General features: G+C 35.5%; 2 protein-coding genes across 2 annotated transcripts; both read left to right on the top strand.

Annotated features, from left to right (window-relative positions):
* The first annotated feature begins 546 nt into the window (after window positions 1-546).
* LOC137390568 (neuronal acetylcholine receptor subunit alpha-3-like) lies at window positions 547-6642 on the top strand. Its single transcript, XM_068076900.1, has 4 exons — window positions 547-584; window positions 1323-1589; window positions 4690-4955; window positions 6077-6642. Exons 1-4 carry the CDS (start codon window positions 547-549, stop codon window positions 6640-6642), a joined length of 1137 nt encoding a protein of 378 aa, XP_067933001.1.
* Window positions 6643-14244: 7602 nt separating this feature from the next.
* Window positions 14245-23906, top strand: LOC137390561 (neuronal acetylcholine receptor subunit alpha-10-like). The gene is made up of 10 exons (XM_068076892.1): window positions 14245-14299; window positions 15841-16460; window positions 17692-17736; window positions 18393-18502; window positions 19481-19616; window positions 20442-20647; window positions 21327-21520; window positions 22253-22455; window positions 22942-23150; window positions 23789-23906. Exons 1-10 carry the CDS (start codon window positions 14245-14247, stop codon window positions 23904-23906), a joined length of 1896 nt encoding a protein of 631 aa, XP_067932993.1.
* The last annotated feature ends 1497 nt before the right edge of the window (window positions 23907-25403 follow it).

Raw genomic sequence — 25403 nt, 5'->3', positions numbered from 1 at the left:
CCTGGAGGTTTGGGGACCTCAACGAGGTTCGGGGCAGCACCCTGAAGCTCTGGACCTTTTACGCATCAACAACCCTCAAAGTATGCATAAATGCACTCAACTGTAAACATCAAAATCTACATAAATGTATTGTTTATGGTTCATGAAAGGCAAAACGTTTTTTTATTCAACGAATGATAATAAATTTACGATATAAAACTCATGACACTACAGATTTCTGTAAGGGACATTGACAGAACAAGAGCTATTACTTTTATTGCAATAACTCTTGTTCTGTCAATGTGTCCATGGCAGAAATCTTTCACAACTGAATCTGTATCTATTTCAACATCTTTATATATGTGTAATATTAGAAGATTATTTAGACAAGCCTGCTTCATAATGCTCCTTGTCGAATTTTTGATTTGGTTATGTTATGATAAGGAAAATACAAGTTTGAGGGGTCTTCTTCCCACCCCGCTATACGCAATAAAGTTCAGTTTCCGAGTCTTAACAGAGTCTCACAAGATCACACATTTGGCGAGATCACCGCGGAGACAATATAGAATGCCAGTTGCTAGTAAATTAGCTGTTGGAAATTCCAAGTGAATGAGCTTAGACTGCAACTCTTAGTACCTAGCCGCCGAAAATCACTAAAATGTTGGGGTGGCTCAGCCGGCCAGCCGTCTCAGGAAATGCGCTCCCTTTTCTTACCAAAATGAAAGCATTCAAAGAACCTTCAAGTGTCCTCATCAACTCCTTGTTTACTCTAAAACTGCAGCTTGTGTGAACTCTTGGTAAGACGCTCTATAAAGAGGTCAGGTCAATTGCTGCCCTTTAACTTTGAATTTTAATTACTTCTGCCCAGCCTGTAAAGTTTATTTCCTTACTGGTTTATGAAGTCAGCAGAAATCTTGCATCATATTTACCAGTAAGAGTGCTATACCTTGAATAGACATAGTATCATATGTGAGGACTGTGCAAGTTTCCAGCACCCGGGCAACATAGAGTCAGTCAAATCTGATTTGGGTAGGACAACTCCTATCGCCTAACCAGCCTGCATTATTGCGGCTCAACTTAAACCTTTTATATATTAACAGTAGTATCAGCTGCACAATCTCAGTATGGTATTTGTATTGTCGAGACAGATTTCAATTCTGTCTTATAGCTGTCAAAACGTTTTTAGATGTACATAAGCCTATTTATTTTTTGCCCTTGTAATATCACATTTACATAGAAATTTTATTAGGCCTTATATATGTGCATAGCTAGCACTGAATATATACAAAAGAAATGTTGAGGCCTGTTTTTCAGTAGTTTCAATGCAGTGTTGATGGTTACAGCGCTGAGGACTACACAGAAGTCATGAAAACAAAAGTGACGATCGACTACAGAGGAGAAGTATTTTGGGGCCCACCCATCCGCTATCGGGCTTCCTGTCAGATAAATGTCAAATATTTCCCATTTGACGTACAGGAGTGTACTATGAAATTCAGTTCTTGGATGTATGACAGCACGCAGCTCAATCTCACGCTTATTTCTTTGGAGGTCGATCTTGAAAATTATCTGCCCAATGGAGAATGGGAACTCATTCATATCACTGCAGAGAGGTAATTCTGTAATTTCATGTCATTTCATATCGTATCACACTGTATCGTATTCCCACGACTAAACAAGAGCGAAGCGATTGATTGGGAGATTTATGATAAATGCACATATGCACACAACTCCCGAAAAATTATCCGTTAACGACCGTCACCAAAACCTTGTAACAAAATCCTATTAACAAATTTAATTATTTTTCAGTAAAGTTGTTTAAGTATAATAATGATACAAAACGCATATAAACCTATTTAAATATGTTACCAAGCCTTTGAAAGGTTACTGCAAATTCCTAAAACTAACCCATTTGATCGGATTATACACAAATAGACAGATTAATTTGGACGAAAATTGCCACAAAACGCTTGAAAAGCTTGGTTTAATAAAAGTTAAGACCGAAAATTGAAACGCCGAGCGACAGAGAATAGAACGATTAAGTCGTGCACATTTCACGAAAAAATAACGTGCACATTTCACCAGTCTATAGCATTGTCGAAGGTTTCTGTAATTAACGTAGGAGTACTGAAATTGTTTCATTTTTGCCGATTTCAAAGTAATTGACATTTTAGACTCTTGAGTACTTCGGTATTCTAACTGATGTACAACGCAGTGTAAGTAAAGGAAATGAAGATGATATTGTTTTCTAATGATTCTTATGAGATTTTAAGATTATGAGATTATACTTATGAGATTATAAAAACTATGACGTTTTTAAATGTAAACAAAATTGTGTATTGGTTTTATATTACTACTATATTAATAATAATCATTATTAATTGTTATTATAATAATATCAGTGCATTTTACTTCTAATATTGGCCAATATTGCATTTCTCCTATTGCAGGGAGAGAGACATAAACATATAATCTTTTCCTTTCATTATTGCTATTTGTTGTATATAATAACACCCACACCCAGTACATTACAGCTACCATTGCAGTTATCCTATTGCACTGCAGGGCCATTTGACTGCTAATATTGCATTTCTCAACCATCAGTACCCTTTCTTTTTTTCCAATATCTCTTTGGTCGTGGGCTGTATGACAGCGGAATTTCTAGTATATTGTATCAGGTAATATCATACTAAATTGTGTTGCATATGATCATATCATAGCACATCATATGATATTGTACAAGTATGGTATTTTATTGTATCATGTTCTATCGCATGTTATCATATTATATTGTGTTAGGTCATATCATATTGCATCGAATTATCTCGCATCGTATTATTTCGCATCATAACATATCATATCACCACTCACTAGTATATAGACATTTTTATCCTATTACATTTGTAATTTTTCAGCCAATAAATATTAACTGCATATAATTCAGCAATACTAATGTTTATGGTTGCAACACAACTCTGCTGTGTACTGATGAACGCCTCAGTTTAGCTAGCGCAAGTCTTGTTAAGCACCGACATGCTTTTATAAAATCCATATTGCATGTCTTATTGAATAACTCTGTACTCATAGAACTAACTGAGTGAAAATAGTATAACAGCCGTGTCTGACCGCATACTTTAAACTTAGAGAAGCAGTACATCATTTTACTCAAAAATATAGCTAAAACATATCTGCCTGTTAACCCACGACCAAACACGAGTGAAGCGAGTGTTTGGGAGGTATATGATAAATGCATATGTGCACACAACTCCCGAGAAGTATCCATCAATGGCCATACCCAAACCCTTGTACCAGAGTCCCATAAAAAAATTTAACCATTTTTCTGGGGAGTCGTTTAAGTATAATAATGATAAAAAACACATATAAACCTATTTAAACATGTTACCAAGTCTTTGAAAAGTGTCGACAATATCCTAGAACTTACCCATCTGATTGGATTATACATAACTAGAAAGATTAATTTGGCCTAAAATTGCCATTAAAACCTGACAAACCTTTTTAATCAAAATTAAGACCGGCCAACAAAACGCCCATAAAGCCATGCGACAGATAGTAGAACTGTAAAGCCGTGCGCATTTCACGAGAAAAACGTGCACATTTCACCAGTCTATGGCCGAAATTACCGCTGGAATATCGTTTGTTGCTCTCTCTCTCTCTCTCTCGGAAGAGTATAGTTCATATTGGAAAAAGTTAATTCCTGTTACAACAGTAAAATATTGAGAATAGTAACTTTAAGATCTTGAGATTAGATTTTACTGAACTATACTTTCCCTATTATTAGGGAAACTGAAAAATTTGCGCACCTTCAGTAAAATCCAATTTCAAGATCTTAAAGTTACTATTCATCGGCTCACACAAACCAACTCTCAATATTTTACCGTTGTAACAGGAAATGAACTTTTTCCAATATGAACTATACTCTTCCCTGTCTCGAGTTCGAAACATTAATGGCTTACTTGTTAACAACTTCGCTAGGGAGCGCATCACTCGATTAGCTATCAATGACCAAATCCTACAAAGTAAAAGAGAGGAGACTAGACTGCGCTACCTTTAACAAAACACTGCACTTATCTAACAATACTATTTCTATTATTTTCTATATGAACTTTTTCTAAACACCTAATACATGTCTCCTTTTCTATATTTCTAGTATTATACATTTCCTTTGTTATTAGTTCGTATACAAAATACCTTATATATACTTATATAGGGCCTACATATAAATTTATTTACAACATTATTCTATATCATATACCATTATTCCATTTCTATTACTTTATATACAACTTTACATTCCCCATATACTTTTCATTCACAACATTCCTAACATTTTTCTATACTTACACTTCTAAAATAGAACTTTTTCACCTTTATATATCTATTTATATTACACTACCAAATACAACTGTAATATCAACAATTAACTAATTACTCATATACCTGGTTGTAACCCAAATTTATCTCCAAAATAAACTGTTAGTTGCACCTTTTTGGAGTCGTGCTTCCTCAAATTTATTTTATATCATCTCAAACAACTCTCATTTACACTATACTCTGTCAATTCCTGCTGACAACTACTTTTTCAACAGCCAGCAGTACCCTTTCTTTTTTCCATTTTCACTTTAGTTGTGGGCTGTAAGACAGGGGAATTTCTAGTTGAACCTCTATCCACGATCCATGTACACTGTGTTTTAGGAGCTCTGTAATCTATGAGTGCTGCCCTGAACCCTATCCATTTGTAACATACAAGTTTATTATCAAAAGAAGAGTACTCTACTACTTATTCAACATTGTCTTCCCATGTCTATGGCTCGCCATACTCAATGTCATGACTTTCTATCTACCACCGGACAGCGGAGAGAAGATAACTCTCGGCATAACTGTGCTTCTCGCCTTCTCCGTTTTTATGCTGCTTGTAGCTGAGAGTATGCCAAAAACCTCAGAATCAGTTCCACTCATTGGTGAGTATTATATACAAGTTGTCATAGCAACAGCTACACTCGTAGATGAGTATTATATACAAGTTGTCATAGCAACAGTTCCACCTATAAGTGAGTATTATATACAAGTTGTCATAGCAACAGCTCCACTCGTAGGTGAGTATTATATACAAGTTGCCATAGCAGTAGCTCCACTCGTAGGTGATTATTAAATACAAGTTGTCATAGCAACAGCTCCACTCGTAGGTGAGTATTATATACAAGTTGCCATAGCAGTAGCTCCACTCGTAGGTGATTATTAAATACAAGTTGTCATAGCAACAGCTCCACTCGTAGGTGAGTATTATATACAAGTTGCCATAGCATCAGTTCCACCCATAGGTGAGTATTATATAAAACTTGTCATAGCATGATAGTCGAACATACAAGAGACAACCTTAAGTTTGCCACAAACATAAGGGCTCTTGATGCAAATGGGATGAAATAGGATAATAATATATATGATAGAACAAAGTACGTAATAAGCATAATTTAGTTCTATGCATACCCATAGACTTGGAACTATTTGCCACTTGCTGCTTTCAGTGATATGCATCTTGAAAAGTAATTGCTCTATTTGAAAACTTGTGAAATGAAACCAATAAAATATTTTTAGCATATACCAAATGCATTTATTATAAAGTAAGCAATTATTATGGTCGGTACACATTAAATATTCAGAAAGATCTATGGCCACAGCTGTTGCCAATACATTGCTAAACTACCAACAGACCCTACCAGACTCGGCTATCATGTAGCCTTTGTACCTCTATTAAGGCAAAGACAGCTGTTTTTTGTATAAATTGGTAAGGCTATGCAGTTGAAATTTGAATGCCTCACATAAGAAATAACGCCTAGTTTAGGCATCCAGAGTGTAACAGTTGTTTTACTTTAATGCAATATAGAATTACATAAATTACATAAGCTACATAATTTAAGTGGTGTTTTAAAGAATTCCTTATAATTAGGAATTCTTGTTTTCAAAAGATAAAAATTCCATATTTCAGAGCGCTTTTTGTCTCCCTTACTTCACCCTTTCTGTTATACAGTATGCGTATTAAGTAGTCATTTTTTGTATTTGATTTTATGCTGTTATATTGCAGGCATCTACCTCTTCATCATCATGTCCTTGACATCCTTCTCTATTATCTTGACAATTATAATCCTACAAATGCATCATGTCGGACCGAGACAGCATCGAATTCCAGTTTGGATTCGCACATTTATGTCTGATTTCCTAGCCAAGGCGTTGTGCGTCCGCGGTTTGGTACACGACTTTGTTAAGTCCGTGACAATTGAAGATGAAATTGAAAAGTTCCCTAGGCCACCTAAAGTCATGAGTACATCTGATTTATTGTACACATACACGTGGGAATTAGCTGACAAAAAGAAGTCTCCGACTCATAGCAATGGGACGGCTACTAGCAAATCAAAGCCATCTCGTACCAAACTAGAGACCTTAATAATAGAGCAGATAAGAGCAAACAGTAAACACAGGAGACAGAAGGAAGCTCACAAGGCTATAAGAGATGAATGGAGACTCTTGGCCATAGTTTTAGATCGTTTGTTTTTCTGGATACACGCTTTGATTACCCTTTCTGCTTCCCTTGGTCTCCTGCTATGGATGCCAGCATCAAATGTTTGGTTCAAGACAAAAAAAATTTGGTAAATTTTTTTATATGGTCAAATGGCCAGTTATTTTAACCACCTTGTCACGTTAGAAATTTTTTTACCTAGTTCAACCATATGCAGATGCATAGTTATAAAAAACATTTTCAAAATTCACCGCATTGCTGACAAAAATCAAAAAATGAGGAGAGTAGCTTCATTTGGTTTTATTCTGTGTACACTACAATCATTTCAAAATGAACGGCAGATTTTTTGCTTTTACTCCAAATGCTACTCATCTTATCTTGACCAAATCATAAATATCATTTGTACAATCTTATCTCTCCTTCAGCTACATTACATTTTTCTATAGATACAATATGACTTTTTTAAAACAGCGGCTTTTCACAACTCATCTTTTAATGTTGATTTCTCGGTCATGTTTGTTGCTCATGGCCTGGATAAATAGACTGCTTAACTTTCTCATGTTTGCTTGTTAGAGATCTCTACCATCAACCCCACAATTTGCATTGACCTCAACTGTCAAGTACATAAAACTGTCTCACAAATTTTAAAGTTCAGTGTTAACTTTTAGGGAGATCTAAATTGTTTTAATAATTTTCAAAATATACATTTGTAAAGTGAATAAAATTCTGTGAAATAGAAGAACGTTTACATGCTAGCATCGACCTGAGCAGATGAAGAGGCATCGGCCTCATTGCTTCTTACGACCTTTATGTTTATGATTTGAATTTATGACAGCAACCGGCAGTTCTCAAGCTACAATTGAATGCGGCCATGACTGCTGAGATATAAAATGTAGCCGCTGTCTGGCACTGAACACATACAGTTTTTTTAATGTACTGAGGCATTATAATAACTCGTCACTTTAGGTTTGCGAATTTACACATTGTAAACTTTAATATTTTCTGCCACTAGAAATTCCCCTGTCATACAGCCCACGACCAAAGTGATAATGGAAAAAAGAAAGGGTACTGCTGGTTGAGAAATGCAATATTAGCAGTCAAATGGCACTGTAGTGCAATAGGAGAACTGCAATGATAGCTGTAATGTACTGGGTGTTATTATGTACAACAAACAGCAATAATGAAAGGAAAAGATTATATGTTTATATCTCTCCCCTGCAATAGGAGAAATGCAATATTAGAAGTAAAATGGCAAGCTGCTGTGTAATATACACAGTTTGAAAGTTGGTTGTGTTGAATGTAGAATGGTTTTGATAGCGATCTGTAACAGAAAGCAAGCATTAGCATTCACCTGTGTCTGGAAGTTTTTTTTGCAAACTGGAGCAAAATAAATAAATGTTCTTGTCACAAAGGGGCATTGTAGTTTGACCCTAGCTTGTACATAAGATGTAAAGTAATTTGGCTAATGTTTTCGATAACTTAATGCAACCTTCGGTAATTGGACAAAAAACATAGGCTGATAAACTGTGTACCACATTTTCGTATCTGTAAATCGGTTTACGCCTCAAACGGTCTAGGTTTATTACAGAAACCTTTGGCAATCGGACAATGCCATAGACTGGTGAAATGTGCATGTTTTTCTCGTGAAATGCGCACGGCTTTACAGTTCTACTATCTGTCGCATGGCTTTATGGGCGTTTTGTTGGCCAGTCTTAATTTTGATTAAAAAGGCTGGTCAGATTTTAATGGCGATTTTAGCCCAAATTAATCTTTCTATTTATGTATCATCCAATCAGATGGGTAAGTTTTAGGATATTGTCGAAACTTTTCAAAGACTTGGTAACATATTTAAATAAGTGTAAAGCTGTTTTGTATCATTATTATACTTAAACAACTCGACAGAAAAATGGTTAAATTTTTTGATGGGATTTCGGTACAAGGGTTTGGGTATGGCTGTTGGTGGATACTTTTCGGGAGTTGTGTGCACATATGCATTTATCAAAAAGCTCCCAAACACGAGCAAAGCGAGTGTTTGGTTGTGGGATTGAAAACTGTAGACTACTTGTTTGCCACAAAGTAAGGAAACCTTTACAACAGAAAGAAAAAACATTCGCTCATGTCTACTAGATTCTCTTTTTGAAGAAACAATTTTTGTCCAATCGTGCTGAAAACAGGACACAGTCAGTGATTTTTGTTGGCTTTTATCTAAATATTACGTTGGTCCATTTTGTCCAGACAAGGTAGACAAGGTTTGATTAAAGAATTAAATTGACAGATAGTCTGGGTTAGAGATACAGCAGGGAGATAGATTGATCGCTAAGTAAACAAGTTGGTACGATGACCAAGCGAATGTTAAGCTCACTACATATACATTAATTGGAACAGGACCAGAGAATTGGAGTTAATATATGGAGACAGAGAGACTATTTGTCTGATCTTCATTAAAAGAGGCAATGAGAAAGTATATGACAAGAAAGTTTTGACACATATAACACCTTCCCTAGATTATTTAGACAGACCATAGGAGGTTTAGAAAAGCACTATAGAAACATATAGAGTGAGGCTAAATAAAATAGTCTCTACGATAAAAGACAAAGATAACAAAGGAGAGAGAGAAAGTTATATATCGCTGGAGATTAATCACTTTTAATTAACTTAAATTGGAAAAGCCTTTTGGGAACAAAACTCTAAATTATGCAAAGATAATCGCCTACTAACTAGAAGAAGCATCAAGCGATTGTCTGATCAAGCAGATGAACACCAATAACTCTGCTTGTTTAATTGTAAGAATGAGAGAGGGTGTATCTTGCTATCTTCAAGTAAGCACTGGTGCCACTCTAGTCCCAAACCATAACTGACTTATTAGTATTTATCTCTGATAAACCGTAAGGTAGGTGTTAAACTTACTGCTAAATCTCAAAATCTTCATGAATTCTGTCAACTACACCACTACCTGCCAATTGTTGGCTTTTCTATAGAGGTATATTTATATAGTAATTCATTGGCAAAAATAAAGGTATATTCCATAAAGGTATTGCCAAGAGACAACTCAAACACACTTTTTCATTATAGAAATACTGCATGGTTGCAATTCCGTGACATCTGTGTGGTGTTTTTAAAGTGGCAACAAAAGATGCCTTCCTACAGAAACTCATCTGACCTAATTAGATTAGAAGGGAGTGTCAAATGGAAGAAGAGGGTATTCTGTCAAGAGAAGCAGGTGTTCGTGGTGATGACAGCTGATACAGTTAGGCAGGGGTTATAACCTCATCTGCCATAGGTTGATCTTACATAATCCTGTTAGGGATTAGATTACTGTCAAGCTATTAGTTGCGTTGGAAGTGGCAGATTATAGACTCTCATGATAACAGCTGTATGTGCTCTAGACACCATCATCCAGCCTTACAGACAGTCAGTAACATCACAAAGTATAAAATATGCTCTTATTTGTAAGTCCCTAGCTGTTTGAATACTATTACCAAAGACATGGCTGAGTCTGTGTAAAAAGACACTTGGTAACTTGTACATTTTGCTGACTTTGAGAGCTCATTAAAATGAACTCTATCGTATCATAAATAGCTTATTCAAGTTCTAGCAAAAAGTTTCTACACTGAATAGTTCTCGGATAAATAATGGCAAATCTATCAAATTTTAAGCTAAATACTTTTTAAAGATTTCATATCTATTCTATACAAGTATAAGCAATTTCAAATGAGGCGTAAAAAGAAATCGTACATAAAAAACTACCTGCATTGGTGTGATCACAGCGGCTATAAGCGGAGTTAGACTGATAATCACAGCCTGTTTGTATAACTATAGGCAGAGTTAGTCTGGCGTGATCACAGCTCGCTTGTGTCTCTATAGACAGAGTTAAACTGGTGTGATCGGCCTGTTTGTGTTACAATAGACACAATTAGACTGGTGTGATCACAGCCTTATGGTGTGACTATAAACAAAGTTAAACTGATGTGATCAAAGTCTGCTTGAGCTACTCTAGAGAGAATTAGACTAGTGTGATCACAGCCTGTTTGTGTTACTATAAATAGAGTTGGACTGACGTGAGATACATGAAAGTTCTGTGCTGTGAAACAATAATTTATCTGCTAGTTTTTTTTTCATTATTTTACACTTCAAATGTAAAATGTGACATCAAGACTTCAAAAGTTGATCAGCTAACCTCCTTGAGCTGATGTTCCATGAACATCTGCTCAAGAAGGTTAGCCATAAAACATATTTAGGTAGAGTATGATTTTGTTCTAGGTCATTTAATCCCAACTAATAGATTGTTTGAAATCCATTTTGTATAAAAATGGTATCATTCAGTGTTTTGTTATAAACAAGTTTGCCCTAAAGACCTTGAGACATATAACCATAAGCTAAAGTCAATCTTTTACTGAACATTTAATATATAGTTTGATGACAATGTAACGTGTCACTTTTGTGGCCTACTAGACCACACACATAAGTAGGATAAATACGCGTGTATAGCTTTTGGTTGAGTGAACAACTCTTTATTCAGAAATATTTTGATATTAAACTTATCAACAAAAGACAAGCTTATATGGGATCTTAAAGCTTCACAGGTAACAAGATCCACAGTACACCAGCTGATTAAACTCTACAGCAAAATTGCTATCCAGCATCAGGTAACCTTTTATAAACCTGATCAGGTAAACCTTTATAAACATGATCAAGTAAATCTTTATAAGCCTGATCAGGTAAACCTTTATAAACATGATCAGGTAAATCTTTATAAACATGATCAGGCAAATTTCATAAACATTATCAGGTAAACTTTTATAAACCTGATCAAGTAAACCTTTATAAACCTGATCAGGTAAACCTTTATAAACCTGATCAGGTAAATCTTTATAAACATGATCAGGTAAACCTTTATAAAGACGATCAGGTAAACCTTTATAAACCTGATCAGGTAAACCTTTATAAACATGATCAAGTAAACCTTTATAAGCCTGATCAGGTAAACCTTTATAAACATGATCAGGTAAATTTCATCAACATTATCAGGTAAACTTTTATAAACCTGATCAAGTAAACCTTTATAAACCTGATCAGGTAAACTTTTATAAACCTGATCAAGTAAATCTTTATAAACCTGATCAAGTAAACCTTTATAAAGACGATCAGGTAAACCTTTATAAACCTGATCAGGTAAACCTTTATAAACATGATCAAGTAAACCTTTATAAACCTGATCAGGTAAATCTTTATAAGCCTGATCAAGTAAACTTTTATAAACATGTCCACAGTCTATGAATTTTGTAGCACATTGTCAGATAGAGGTTTTCCAGAAGGTTGTATGTGAATCAAGTAAGAGAAGTTAATAGAAGGCAGCAGGCAGCAGGCAGCAAACAGGCAGCAGAAAGAACTTTTGCTAAGAGGGCATTGATTTTTTTGGACATTACTAACCCATGCAGACCTAGAAGTCTAAAATTCTGATAGCACTTTTTACAATATTTACAGCATGAATGTTGCACTAAACCTATTGAGACAAAACTGAGAATACAAATCTAGCTTAATAGCCTACCATAACAATATGTTTAAGATTAATACTAAAATAAATCTGTTGGTTTGAAGTCCTACCTACAGTAGCGATGATGTCCAATACGCAACCAGTATAAGATTACATCTAGTTCAGCAATTATCAGATCTTTCATTATTAGTCGAATAGACCAACAGGTAAATTAGGTTATGGTGGCGATGAGAGCTGATTACCTGCGTGGTCAAGCTAATGGAGCTTCTAAAATAGTCCTATAGATAGTTAAAACCTTTGGTATTATAACTTTTTAACAACAATTTATTTTATTCAAAAAATTCATCTAGTGTTTTCTCATTAAGGCCTTTCATAAGACTTCACTTTTTTGTAAGTAGATTTTTTCCCCACACTCACAAACTCTGAAATCTTTTCCAGTAGTAGGGCTGCTGATACGAGCTCATCAATGAAGGCAATAGTGTATGACGCCTTAGCCTATAATTACAGTAGCGCGTGGCTAATGTTTTATATGATTCTCCTGCTCTGTACTGTAAGTTTAAGCATTTATAGTAATCTTGAACAAGCCAGCCTGCCGAATACACAGTGAAGGACTCTCCAAACTCTGTCAAGGCTGCCTACTGCTGACATATGTGAACACACGCGTACGTATACATAGTTGTCAATATCGGGAGACATTCTAGTAACATTTTAAACCATGATATTTAGCTTAATTGAAATTCATAGCATTTCAGTGGTTTTTCGTTAAAATACGTACTGGATGATTCATCTTAAAATTTGCAACTCATAGCTGGCGCAGAGTATTGTAGGTTAGACTGAGATTTATTAATTTCACTGCCACCGTACCCTGCTTTAAGAACATAATTTTTATAAAACTAAGTAGATAACAAGCAAGAGAACTTTAGCTAATATAGTTGCCTTTAGTCTATTCTGAACAGAATGAACAATTCTTTTATAGATATATTTAGCAGTGGTTATTATTCTGTGAGTATATTGTTGGTACAAAAATTATTTCTATGTATCAGCCATATACCTATTAACTATACTAACTATGTTAACTACAATAACTATAGACCTATTAACTATAGTATAGTTAATAGGTCTATGGTATCAGCAGGCTGAATTGTAAACATTTCTAGTGTCTACAGATGTGTTCTTTACAACACTCTGTATTTGTGTATTTCACATAGCCTGTAAGCACAACACTGCAGCTATAGTACTGTGGTAATTATAGAGGCAGTAGCTTATTAGGAGTAGCCGTACTAGTCCCTGCAGACTTTTAGCGCGACTAAACAAATGCTATGATACAGAGTTGCAAGTTAGGTGAAACAACCTTTCACAGCTCTGCTATAAACCAGAGACTATCATGGTACTAGGACAAAGTTCTTATAATTTTGTTTTGCAAGCATATTTTAACATCTTCATGAACAATGAGTACCTCTGGCAGAGATATAAACTTTATTTCTGTATATTTGGGTATTGAAGATCTCAGGTTTATGGTAACCATATACGAATGACTCACTCTATGAGAACCTTTTAAGGCAGCTCTATGATGATTTATGAAGGTAGTTCAATGAGAAGTTATGAAAGTAGCTCTATGAGACGATATGAAGGTAGCTCTGTGAGACGTTATGAAGGTAGCTCTATGAGACGTTATGAAGGTAGCTCTATGATAAGTTATGAAGGTAGCTCAATGAGAAGTTATGAAGGTAGCTCTATAAGGCGTTATGAAGGTAGCTCTATGATAAGTTATGAAGGTAGCTCTATGAGGAGTTATGAAGGTAAGCTCTTTGATTTGATGTAAGGGCTTCCTTGTGGAAATTAAAAGGCAAGCGCTATAAACAAGTATTCCAATTGCTCTATGCATCCATGTTTCAAATATCATAAGGATAGCTCTATGAACTGCTCTATGAATAACTCTATAAAATTGTGATCACAAGAATGAAAGCTAAAACTAACTTCCTAAAGCTGTTTATTCAGATTATGAGTAATACATGCGCTAGCATTTCATAAATACATGTATATAGCAATAATTTTCAATAGAGGCAGTGTCACTCTGAAAACGCGACTATAATCTTGCATTACGAACTTTGGGAATTTCATGGGAACACGATTAACTATTACCTTGTCTTTCCACATAGGTGTTGGGCTGACAATAATTGCTAAGTTTACGCTAAAGACTATTCATGAGCTTTTTACCACTGACGGACAACTCAAGTGAGTAATGAGAAGCAAGACTGAAGCATTCAGAGGAGTGCAGACGCTGCTGTTCGCATCAGGTATGATGTCAGCCCTAGTATATGGTTAGGATCTCAGGCTAAGGGTGGAAGCCATGCAATGGCTAGAGTATGGTGATTGGTGTTTGATAAAAGAGCTACCAGAGCTGGAATATTGTGCCAGGGGTATCATATGGTGTGAGATTTGGTGTCAGAAGTGGGCTGGGGGTGAATGAGTAACCGCAATATCCTCAGGAACACTTTGAGACTAGCAAGGGTTATTCAAGTATACGTTTTCTTTTATCCTTGCATTTTCCCACTGAACTTGGTAAGTAAAAACTTTAATTATTTATGGATATATAATTCAGTTGAGACCAAACTTTGCAGCCTCATAGTATGGAAGAAACGATACAGGTACTTGTTCTCTTAGCCAAAACTGTAAAAGATTTTCAGGTCCCTCATGGGCTATGAGGTACAGGTGAAATGTCGCCCATGGTCAAACATGTTTGGCAATCTTTATTCATTTCTTTTCTCCGGGGATCTGCTGAGGAAACCATTTATAAGTTGCCCAGAGCAAAATCTTGTTTTCACAATTGAACCCACTACACTTCAATTCCCTGTGCACTTTTCAAAGCGGGTCTGAGAAAATAATTTTCCAAAGTTACTATTTCACAAGTGACAGCAATGCTGTTGATACTCCCAAGATTATTCATGCGTTTTACATAACGATATTATTCAGAAATATATAACCATTACACTCTAGTTTGATTCTGCGTAGAGTTAGGAGGTCTTTTGTAATGCCCTCTATTAGTTGTCAAGGTTTTAGTAGAAACCAATCGCTTTTCATCGTATATTATTTAATTGCTCAACAATCCCAGGCCAAGGCAGCGGGAGTTGCTATAACAATAGGTCAAGAAAACCCAGCAAAAAGGAGCTTGTTTAGGTTGGCTTATCATTTTTTTAGCCTAATTTTTATGTCATTTTAATTTCCCATTGCCAATGTTTAGGCTGTCAATGTCAACAAGACTATGATATGATTTTGGTAAACCATATATTGGCACTGTAAAATCTGACATATGTTACTATCCAAACGAGTCAAAGTAAAATATCCTGTGAAGGGTACACAACAGTTGGCATGCTATTGAATTACTTAAATCAGAGACCTGTAATGTGTACATTGCTTTTGTTCATAAATATAATCATATATTCAGAACAATTGTTAAAAAAATCAACGGAGAGCTGAAACATGGGATTGAAATAAACCAATAAAAAAATAATACGGTAGTTGCTAAAAATAGCTCGCTATTGGTCAATTGACCGCAGCGGATTGCTTCAATCATAGTTTTGAGTGCAGTTGGTATCATACAGAATTTACTGCTTGCTTCCAGACTAAAAAGTTTCAATTAAATAGTGCTAAAACCGCACACACCATTGTCCAGTATAAATACGTCTTCACATATTTGAGTTGAACATGTTTTAACACAGGATTTCCAAAGGGTAGTCAGTGTATTACTATAGGCATTGATAAGATGAAGCAATTAACATCAATTATTGACACAAGATGCTTTGTTTCTTAACAAATGTTATGCACTTTATACTTCTAGTTGTACTCGGGTCCCCACTTACTGCCACAAGAAACTATGAAAACGATGGAGACCCAGAGGTATACAACCGCACTGAATTAACCGTGGGATCAATAATAGATTACAACAGTTCCCAACCATTTGCAATTCACACCTTACAATCAAATTATACCAAACTATGTTCTACTCAGCACTCGTACCTGGAGGTAGAGGGTCGTCGAACTACCCCTCCCTATAAAAGACTGATAGCCTCGATTAATTCTCAACTAGAGACGATTGCGGAAAGTTCCTCACTGGATTCGAGGAGAAAGAAGATCGCCGAGTTGGAAGAACAAGTGGTCAGAGTAAACAATGGACTTTTGCCAGGGAATATTCTGGAAGAGCTGTGCCATGTGATGATAGTGTTAGCTGAGTCTCCGAATGTGACAGTTGAGACACTTGAAGCGATCTCGCTTTTCATTAATTTAACTGATCGTGTCATGGAAAACTATAACTTCACAGATCACAGGCTAAGGAATAGTGATGAACAGAGGTTATTGGCCGAGTTAATGACAAACTATGAAAAAAATTCTCGGCCGGTATTGAAGGCTTCTGAGCCAGTTGAGTTGAAGATTGGAGTCACTCTCATCCAGATAGATGTGGTAGGTATATGATAAACTCACTCTCATCTTGCTAGATATGGCGATTGTATAATAAAGTCACTCTCATACAGTTAGATGTGGTATGTGTATGATAAATTCCAGATCTTAAGCTATGTTCACTGATTGAAAAGCATTTATTCCGTGTTCGCTTTCAACCAAATCAATAAAAATTGTTTGCAATTTTTTTGGCTCTTAACAAACTTTCATTTATTATATGCTTTAAAGTTTTTATCAGTTAATTGACTAACTTTTCAGCCATAATAGTCAAGTTGTCTGGTCTGAACAACACATACTGAACCCATTTAATCGACAGAGTTTTTAAAATTTATAACATTAAATTACTATTCATGATTTGCTGCCTGCTTCAGCTTTACCATTTACGAAACTATATAGCCAAGCTTTGATGGGTGAGGAGTGGCCATTCTAGATAGAAGCAGCTACACGCAATCATGTGAAATCAGATTAATTCATTTATTAGCTGTAGACAGCTACAGAGTATTGTTATATTCCAATTACCACCACTTCCATGCCTAGACTTGGTTCCTAAGATGTAAGAATGATCCAATGGTGGTACGAGTACCCGTATGCCCAGTTCTCTACGTGTTTGCAACTATTCGTTCTAAACCCATCAATAGTCCAAGTAATTAATAACCCTCATGTAATACTATGAGGCGTTTGACTTGTTTCGATGAGGCTAATAAAGAAGGTGGGCTGCTGGCCAGGTGGTATGGTAACAGCATGGTGACCAGATGTGAATAAGTGAGGAATACTAGAGTGTGTCAGAAACATGCCATATCAAAGTCGTATCACTAAGGAAGCAAATATAGGAGCTTCTCCAGTAATACGTAGCAAACACAACCTGTTGACCAACCTTAGTGAACTATTCCGTTTCTCTTTGAAGTCTATTGCGTACTCCGAGATGAAATACAGGAAAATGAGAACATCATCTTATATCAATTTATGTTAGGTAGGCTGAACTAAACGCACCTGACTACATGCGCAATGAAGATAGTGCAACATCTCTTGTCTGTTTCCTATCGCTCCAACACTGTCTATGCTAAATGAATCTGTTTCATATTAGGAAGCACTTTTGCGCCAAGTCGACAATTTCTGTCTGTTTTCTTGCTTTTCCTTTTGCAGTTTGCTATCACTTGTTGTACAAGCAGTGAGGGGTAAAGAATATACATGTACACCAAGTTAATGAAAGATTGCTGATGACTGTATGTTGCAGGAGGAGAAGAACCAAGTTCTGACGGTGCTGGTATGGTTGGATCAGGTATACTTTACCAATATAAATATATCAGTTGATATATGATTACTCCAGTGTCTTTTTACTTGAACGCAGAAAAACGAGAGACTATTTTTATTTATAAATAAAAATATTCATATTTATTTATATTAAATTTTTATTTATAAACCAAGAAATAACGCTGTAATCTAAAGAAAGGTTTTCACTTTTACTTACAACTCAACTGGCAATAGCGGTGCACTCTATTAAACATTTTATTAATCCATTGTTACACAGAATAAAATACTGATAATCTATATAATATATAGATTATCAGTTATAGATTATATATTTATATATATAGATATACATGTGTATCTATTTAAAAAAAAATAGCGGGGCAAGCAAAACAACAGTTGTTTTGCTCGCCCCGCTCGCCGGGGGACAACTCTGCAAAAGCAGCAGTTTGTCAAGACAGGCTAAGCTAAACCAAACCGCCCTAGCTTCTCACACCCACCTATTCCCATATAAATAACATCTCTCTTTTTTTAATTGTAACACCAAAATATTTGAAGCACTACATGGAGCAGCTGTTTCTGGTAAACCAGTAGTTATTCCTAGCAGGAAGCGTTTTATAAAATATTTTGTCATAAACTACTTGTTCTGGCTGGTTGACTTTTGACATCGTTTGTCCAACCACATAGGAATGGACGGATGAGAAGCTCATATGGGATCCAGCTAACTACAGTGGACTAGAAGTGCTCAGGATCCCGTGCCACCTGCTATGGCTGCCAGACATTGTCCTTTATAACAGGTAAAGTTTCTTGCTACAGGCAAACTTTCTCTAATAGGTACGGATTGTTTTCTACGCTGATTGAGCTTGCTCTAGGGAGTGTAGTGATTGTTTATAACAAAGTGCCGTAAGATCATGTAGAGAACAAGCACCTGTTGCGCAAAGAGACTTTGCTTGTAGCCTTGGTGAAACATTTCTGATTTAAGTAAGTTCCTATTTTTAGAGTAGATGCTATGATATGTACTAGCTGCAAGTGTTCAAGTATAGTATTGCTCATTCATTCTCTTTAAATACATTAATTACAATTAATTACGATTAAATACAATTAATTATTGTGGAAAGGCTGAGAACACAAGAGTAGCTTAATAACCGTATCATAATAATCTGTTTAAGATTAATACCAAAATAAAACTGTCATTTTTACTAGAGCATGGAGTTGCTGCCTGCGACAGCGAGAATGTCTAATACGCAATTAGGAGAAAAGTACATTTAGTTCAGCCATTAAATCTTTCATTATTAACAAACCCGCAGGTAAATTAGATTATGGTGGAGATGAGAGCTAATTACCTGCAAGGTCAAGCTAAGGAGTTTTTTAAATAATTGAAAGTTTGTGTATTTCAAGGACGTTATATTACTTTTTAACAACAATTTATTTCACTGAAAAAAATTCCTTTAGCGTCTTCTCATCAAAGCCTTTGATACAAACAACTTCACTTCTTTGCAAACAGATTTTTTCCTACACTCTCAAACCCTCACATTTTTTTCCAGTAGTAGACTGATGTTGCGTGCTGTTGTGGTTATGTTTTGTGTTTATGCCGCCATCTATAGTTCAGTTGCTGACTCTAACAATTTTTTCGTATTTTTCTTTAGACACCGTAAACTAAAAAAATAAGTAAAACCTGTTCTATAGTCCAACTTAAATACATTAGAAAAGCGTGCTACGGATGACCGCTGCTCTAGCTCTTTGTATTTGTTTCCCGACGCCTTTGGTGTTTTTAGTGTGGCAGATATGAGAGAAGGGTACATGCAAGCTGTAACTATGGTCGGATCAGATGGTAATGTTTTTTGGCCACCAATAGTCAAGTACAAAGGAAACTGTGAAATCAACATCACATATTTCCCTTATGATGATCAGGTGCGATCTTAAAGTTATCCTTTCTTAAAAGATTCAAAGTGCCTTAATTTTCCGACACCCTTTAGTTAAAAACTTGTAGTTTTACATTGTTTACAAATTATATTAGCTCTCTACATTCGCTATCTTATCAACTGCTAACAAGGTCAGCACAGATTGCTAACAAGGTCAACACAAATTGCTAACAAGGTCAACACAAATTGCTAACAAGGTCAACACAAATTACTAATAAGGTCAGCACGGATAAAAAGCCTTTCACAAATAAAGCCGCCTAGTTGCATTTACTGGTTTAAACATGCTGCATATAGAAATATAAACTGACTAAACATTTTATAACAAGACATGTTTTGTGTATGACCCTAAGGTAGCTATCCTTTGGTAGCTTTGATAACAAGTTGTTGGTTTGAATGTAAAGGTTTGTGAAACAATTTCATGCTCTTTTGATCTCACTGACGTGTTCAGCAAACAGACTGCGCGAGCAAATATGTTTTAAGTATTCATTCACTCAATAGATTATAAAGTTCCTTTCATTTTACTAGAAATGCAGTTCAGCTAGAGAAATGTATCAGGAAAAAATGAGTTCTTCTAATAATGAACAAAATAATGACTAAAGCTGGCAGCTACACTTGGCACGCTGTTTGGCTGTAAGCACAGCTCATTAAGATGAGAGATGTTACAGAGTTGATAGACGATCTTTCACTATGACTGACATCCAACTAATCTGCTTGGGATTTCCTGCAATAATGAGTAAATGCCATCAGTGATTGTTTGTAATCAGATACGATGTTGCAGTCAGTGAAAGGGGTGAATATTTTTTAACCGTTTCAGACATGTAAACTGAAGCTCGGATCATGGGCTTACGATGGCTTCCAAGTGAACTTGACAAAAAGGAAAGACGGCATAGATCTCACTAACTATAAATCAAACGGAGAGTGGGAGCTCCTACGCACTGAAACAAAAAGAAACGTTGCTTATTACACGTGCTGCCCCGAGCCATATATCGATATCACCTTCTACATCTATTTGCGTCGAAGGTACAGCGTTAAAGCAGTTTAATCTCGCTGTATGAGCATGTAGTACACTTGTATAAAACACTGAGATCCATCTCACACATACATTAGTTTTATGGTGACTTCTAAGCTCTTTTTGTAGAGTGAATGCATTCTAGCATTATTATAAATTGTGCTGTATTGACATGGTAGACTAACTTACCAAATGAAACCCAAAAACCCAATCTATATACATAAATCTCAATGTTTGTCCGTCTGTCCGTCTGTACTTCTGTACAACACAGGGCATTCATCTAGTTACCATATATAGGGCGGCTAAAATATATATTTATATATACACTCATATATATATATATATATGCAAATACATATACATTTGAAAATCTTTCACGATCAAATGTACTCAATGTGTAGGAAAAAGAGTAGACAAGTCTTTACAATGAACTTTGTTAACCCGGAGGAAATTATATTATGTACGTAGGTAATGAGAAATAGAGCACAAAGGACACGATTATTTACCTGCTATTTTTTATATTACAAGGTCTTCAATTTTTGTTGACACGAGCAGCTTCTCTAAGACAGTAAATGCAAGTTTTCATGTTTTTAATAACTGTGTTTCTTTTTCTAGTTATTGTATGTTGAATAATCTGAGCGAGTCGAGACAGCCTTCCTTGCTTTAGGAACTCATGCTATCTACTTACAGGACCCTATATTATGTCTACAACATAATCATACCATGCGTCATGCTTTCAATTCTCACACTGCTCAGTTTCTGGATGAAACCAGACTCAGGTGAAAAGGTCAACCTCGGTCTCACCATCCTGCTTGCCTTTTCTGTCTTCATGCTGCTCATAGCAGAGAGTATGCCATCGACCAGTCTTAGCGTGCCCATCATAGGTAAGTTTGTACACACCCATCATAGTAAGTCTGTATGTGCCCATCATAGGCAAGTCTCTACGTATCCATCTTAGGAAAACTTTTATGTACCCATCATAGGTAAGTTCTCTTATGTTCCCATCACTGGTATGTTACTCTATGCACCCATCATGGGTAAGTTGCTTTATCTACTTATTATAGGTAAGTTCCTTTACATGCCCGTCAACCTGCCGTAGGTAAGTTCCTCTATGCACCCACTAAATCTTAGTTTTTACATATTCTTTATAATTAAGAATAAATGTATATTTATCATAGGTAAGTAATTTTGTACCTATTATATTAAAATCATGTGCCTCTAGTAGCAAATAAAGGCCTGAGAGCACCTACGTAGATGACAAATCTGACTAGCAGGGTGTTGGGGGTAGTAGAGTTAGCCACCGACCCACGCTGGTAACATGATGAGTGTATCTTGGAGCCCAGGTGTAATTTATAGCCAGGTCTCTTCCTGAGATCTCTGAGGGCTGAACTATTGCTCTACTGCTTGCCAGTCTAAAGTGCTGACTACTATACCATAGCTGCTGAAAATCCTATACTATTATCATGCATTAAACTATTATTATTATTATTATTATTATTATTTCCATGCTACTGAGCATTTAATAAATCAACAAGAGAATATTCAAGTACATGTAATGGTATTTTTAAGCCACTGTTCAGATAATATCATAATATCATATACAAATTTTCTTTCAGGTATTTACATCACATCATCTATGTGTCTGACTGCTTTTTCTGTGGTAAGTGCTGTTTTTGTGGCCAACATCAACCATCAGGCTGAAGGTGACACAGTTGTGCCATACTGGATACACAAGCTAACCTATCTACTCGGTCGTATTATGTGTGTGAAGATGGTGAGCTGGGAGGAGCGACATTGTAACATACGACAGTTAGCCATGGTACGTAGGTCATTATATGGGCAGTTTGTAAAGGTGTAAGTATATATGTTCCTAGCTAAGTAAGAGTTGAAATATGCTAAAGACAAAATATGTGCTTTGACTGTGTCTAATGCACCAAGAATGTATATAAGTATCGATATGTGTCGGTATAAAAGTAAGTGTGAATGGGCACGAGGGTGGTTTGGAGATGTAGAGGGGAGGTTAGTGCTTGTGTGTGTAAGAAACAAGAGTTTGTAGATACACAGGTGTAAGTGCATGTACGTAAGTTGGTACATAAATGTGCAAGTGTATGGTTGTGTAGTGTCTAACCCAATTTAGAACATGACTCACTTTGGCTAACCAAATGCTTTTCCTGCTGACTCAAAGTTTTTTACCAGTCAGAGAACAAGCAGACTATACAAATAGCTCTTGATGGAACAGAATGAGACAGAGCTATAATTAGACATTACATAGAATGCTTTAAGTTAACATAGAGGCTTCTAACAGGTAACTTTTGGCCCCCGAGCAAATGGCGATGGAAATAAAGGGAAAAGCAACTCCAATGGAACTGCAAAAGCCGATAGTAAAACAGAGGAGGCTTCAGAAGATGACCCATTATTAAAAAGACTGCACACTATAGTAGAACATCAAGAGGAGCTGTTGAAGAAACAGAACAACAGTGATGACTGGCATGCTGTGGCCATGATAATTGACAGGTTGGTTAAGGTGGCCAAAGGTGTCTCTTCAATCAGCTTAAAGATGTGGCTGCGTCAAATTTGAGTTGATTTGAAAAGAAATTATTTGTTTTGTCTATCAGTTGATATGTTGTTTGTTGTGTTAGGCAATTTCATTGTCAAGATATTTGAAGATTAAAATTAAAAAAATTGATCCCAGTAAGAACGCTCAGGCCAAAAAACATGCTCAGGTTTGCCCAAAATGATGTAACGTGTGATACAACCTGTCTCTATCTCTCGTATTCACATCGGCTATTGCGATAAAAGTCTAGTCCTACATGGCTCTATTGGCATTATATTTAATTTTGTATTTGCTCATGTTGGCTAGAATAAAATTTTAAATCCAGCTACAGATACATTATTATCAATGTCTCAAACGAATCAAATAAGGGAAATTAAAAACTTTTCATATTAGCTTCCTCTAAATGCTGTGTAAACATCTTAGTACCGACATTCTACTTGCTTTTCCCTAGTGTAGTTCTTTAACAAAGCCATTGTATGACCACTGAATTGTGTAAACAAACTATTCCTAGCTAACAAGTATTGTTATATAATTTAGAGTTATCTACCCATAACTTGAAGTTAGCATTATTTAAATTGGAAACAATTTTGTGTTGCAGGTGCTTGTTTTGGGTATATCTGATTACCATGGTATCTACAACAGTTGGCTGCATATTTATTTATCCTACAACAAAGGTACCCGTTGAAGGAGAAGGCACTTTGGAAATACCCTTATAACATCATCGAAATTTATTGTGCTTGTTAATGCCTTCAGATATATAGATTTTACTACCAAGGGCGGCTCATAGAGAGTAGAAGATCACATTTTTTTACTAGAAACTGAGACTACATATTTTTGACCATGCTTATACTATATGCTGTTTACATCTATTGAAGCTGTTTACATCTATTGAAGTGTTTAAGTTTTAATGTTAACAAAAATATAACATACCAAGTTATTTTGAAATGTTTTGAAAACATTAATAAAAAAGAAGAGATGTTAAAAATAAGATGGTTTTATCACCAATCTCTTTGTTTCCTGAAATTGTCATCATTTACCAAAGGCTGTGTTCTCGAACAAGGTAAAACCTTATTAATGTAGAGACATTAACAAAAAGCTGTAAAAGGCTTAACATGTCTCTAAAAAAGATATTTTTCATACATGCATAGCTTGAACTTCTGAAACTGAAAGGAAGTTGTCTGCTCCCTGATGATAATTATTACAGTTAAAGGGTATTAAACTTATTCAATAGCCAATCACAAACAGACTACAATTTTTCTTATTACTTACATGAACATTATCAAGAAGTGCAAGTATTTTCTCTTCAGAGCTTCAGCAGGTGTTTAGAAAAATGCAGCACTATATGTTAAAAAGCATCTGCCCTCCACTAACATCTCTGATCTAAAAGGTAAATTCTAAAATACTGGTTCTGTGCGTTTTTGATTAAATTGTCTCTCAACAAATCTGAATCACCTCACATATCTCAATTTATTAAAAATTGTGATAGAGCATTCAAATTCTGAAGTTTTCCTTTCTCATTTGAAGATTTTCCAATAGATAGATACATTCCCAATAGGTAGTCTAAAATATCAATTAGGATTATTAAATTTAGTACTGTATATGTGTCAAAGATAGCTGCTGTCATATGTTACTGAAAACTTAGACATACAAAGCTTGTAGAAAACATAGAATTTATAAAACTGGAATGATTTGCGAGCAGTACCAAAAGATGAATGTTCTGGTACCATGATTTTAGATTTTTTCAATGGTTATGAATACGATAATCCATGGCCACTGTAACAGATTTTATATAAAGACATGCACACAATTACATTTGCCAGTATCTACACCAAACATAATTTTATATCTACCTAAGAACAAAGATGTAATGGTCTTCCAACACTTGCTTTATTTAGAAAAGTTACATAATAGCAAGTGGAAAACATCTTGCTAAGGGTCACCTGATTATGCTTTGACTGTCAACTGTCCCTGTCAGCAGTAGAGCATTATAATGTCATAATTTATAGAATGGTCTACACATAACTGTTTCTTAGATAAAAAAATACACACATTACCTAAGAAAAAGTTAGTCACTTATTTAAAAAGATATTTTTTGTATAGGGTTAACTAAAAATTTCTGCTGCCCTTAATAAACAATATTAAGTATAAATTTATGGAACTGTAAGTAAATTATTAGGTAAATCGCTGCTGCTTTAGAGCGTCTTTAAACGTTT

The sequence above is a fragment of the Watersipora subatra genome, chromosome 1 (assembly GCF_963576615.1).
Source record: "Watersipora subatra chromosome 1, tzWatSuba1.1, whole genome shotgun sequence".
Taxonomy (NCBI): Eukaryota; Metazoa; Bryozoa; class Gymnolaemata; order Cheilostomatida; family Watersiporidae; genus Watersipora; species Watersipora subatra.
Note: the sequence above shows the minus strand (reverse complement) of the source record. Positions and strands in the feature narration are given on the sequence as shown.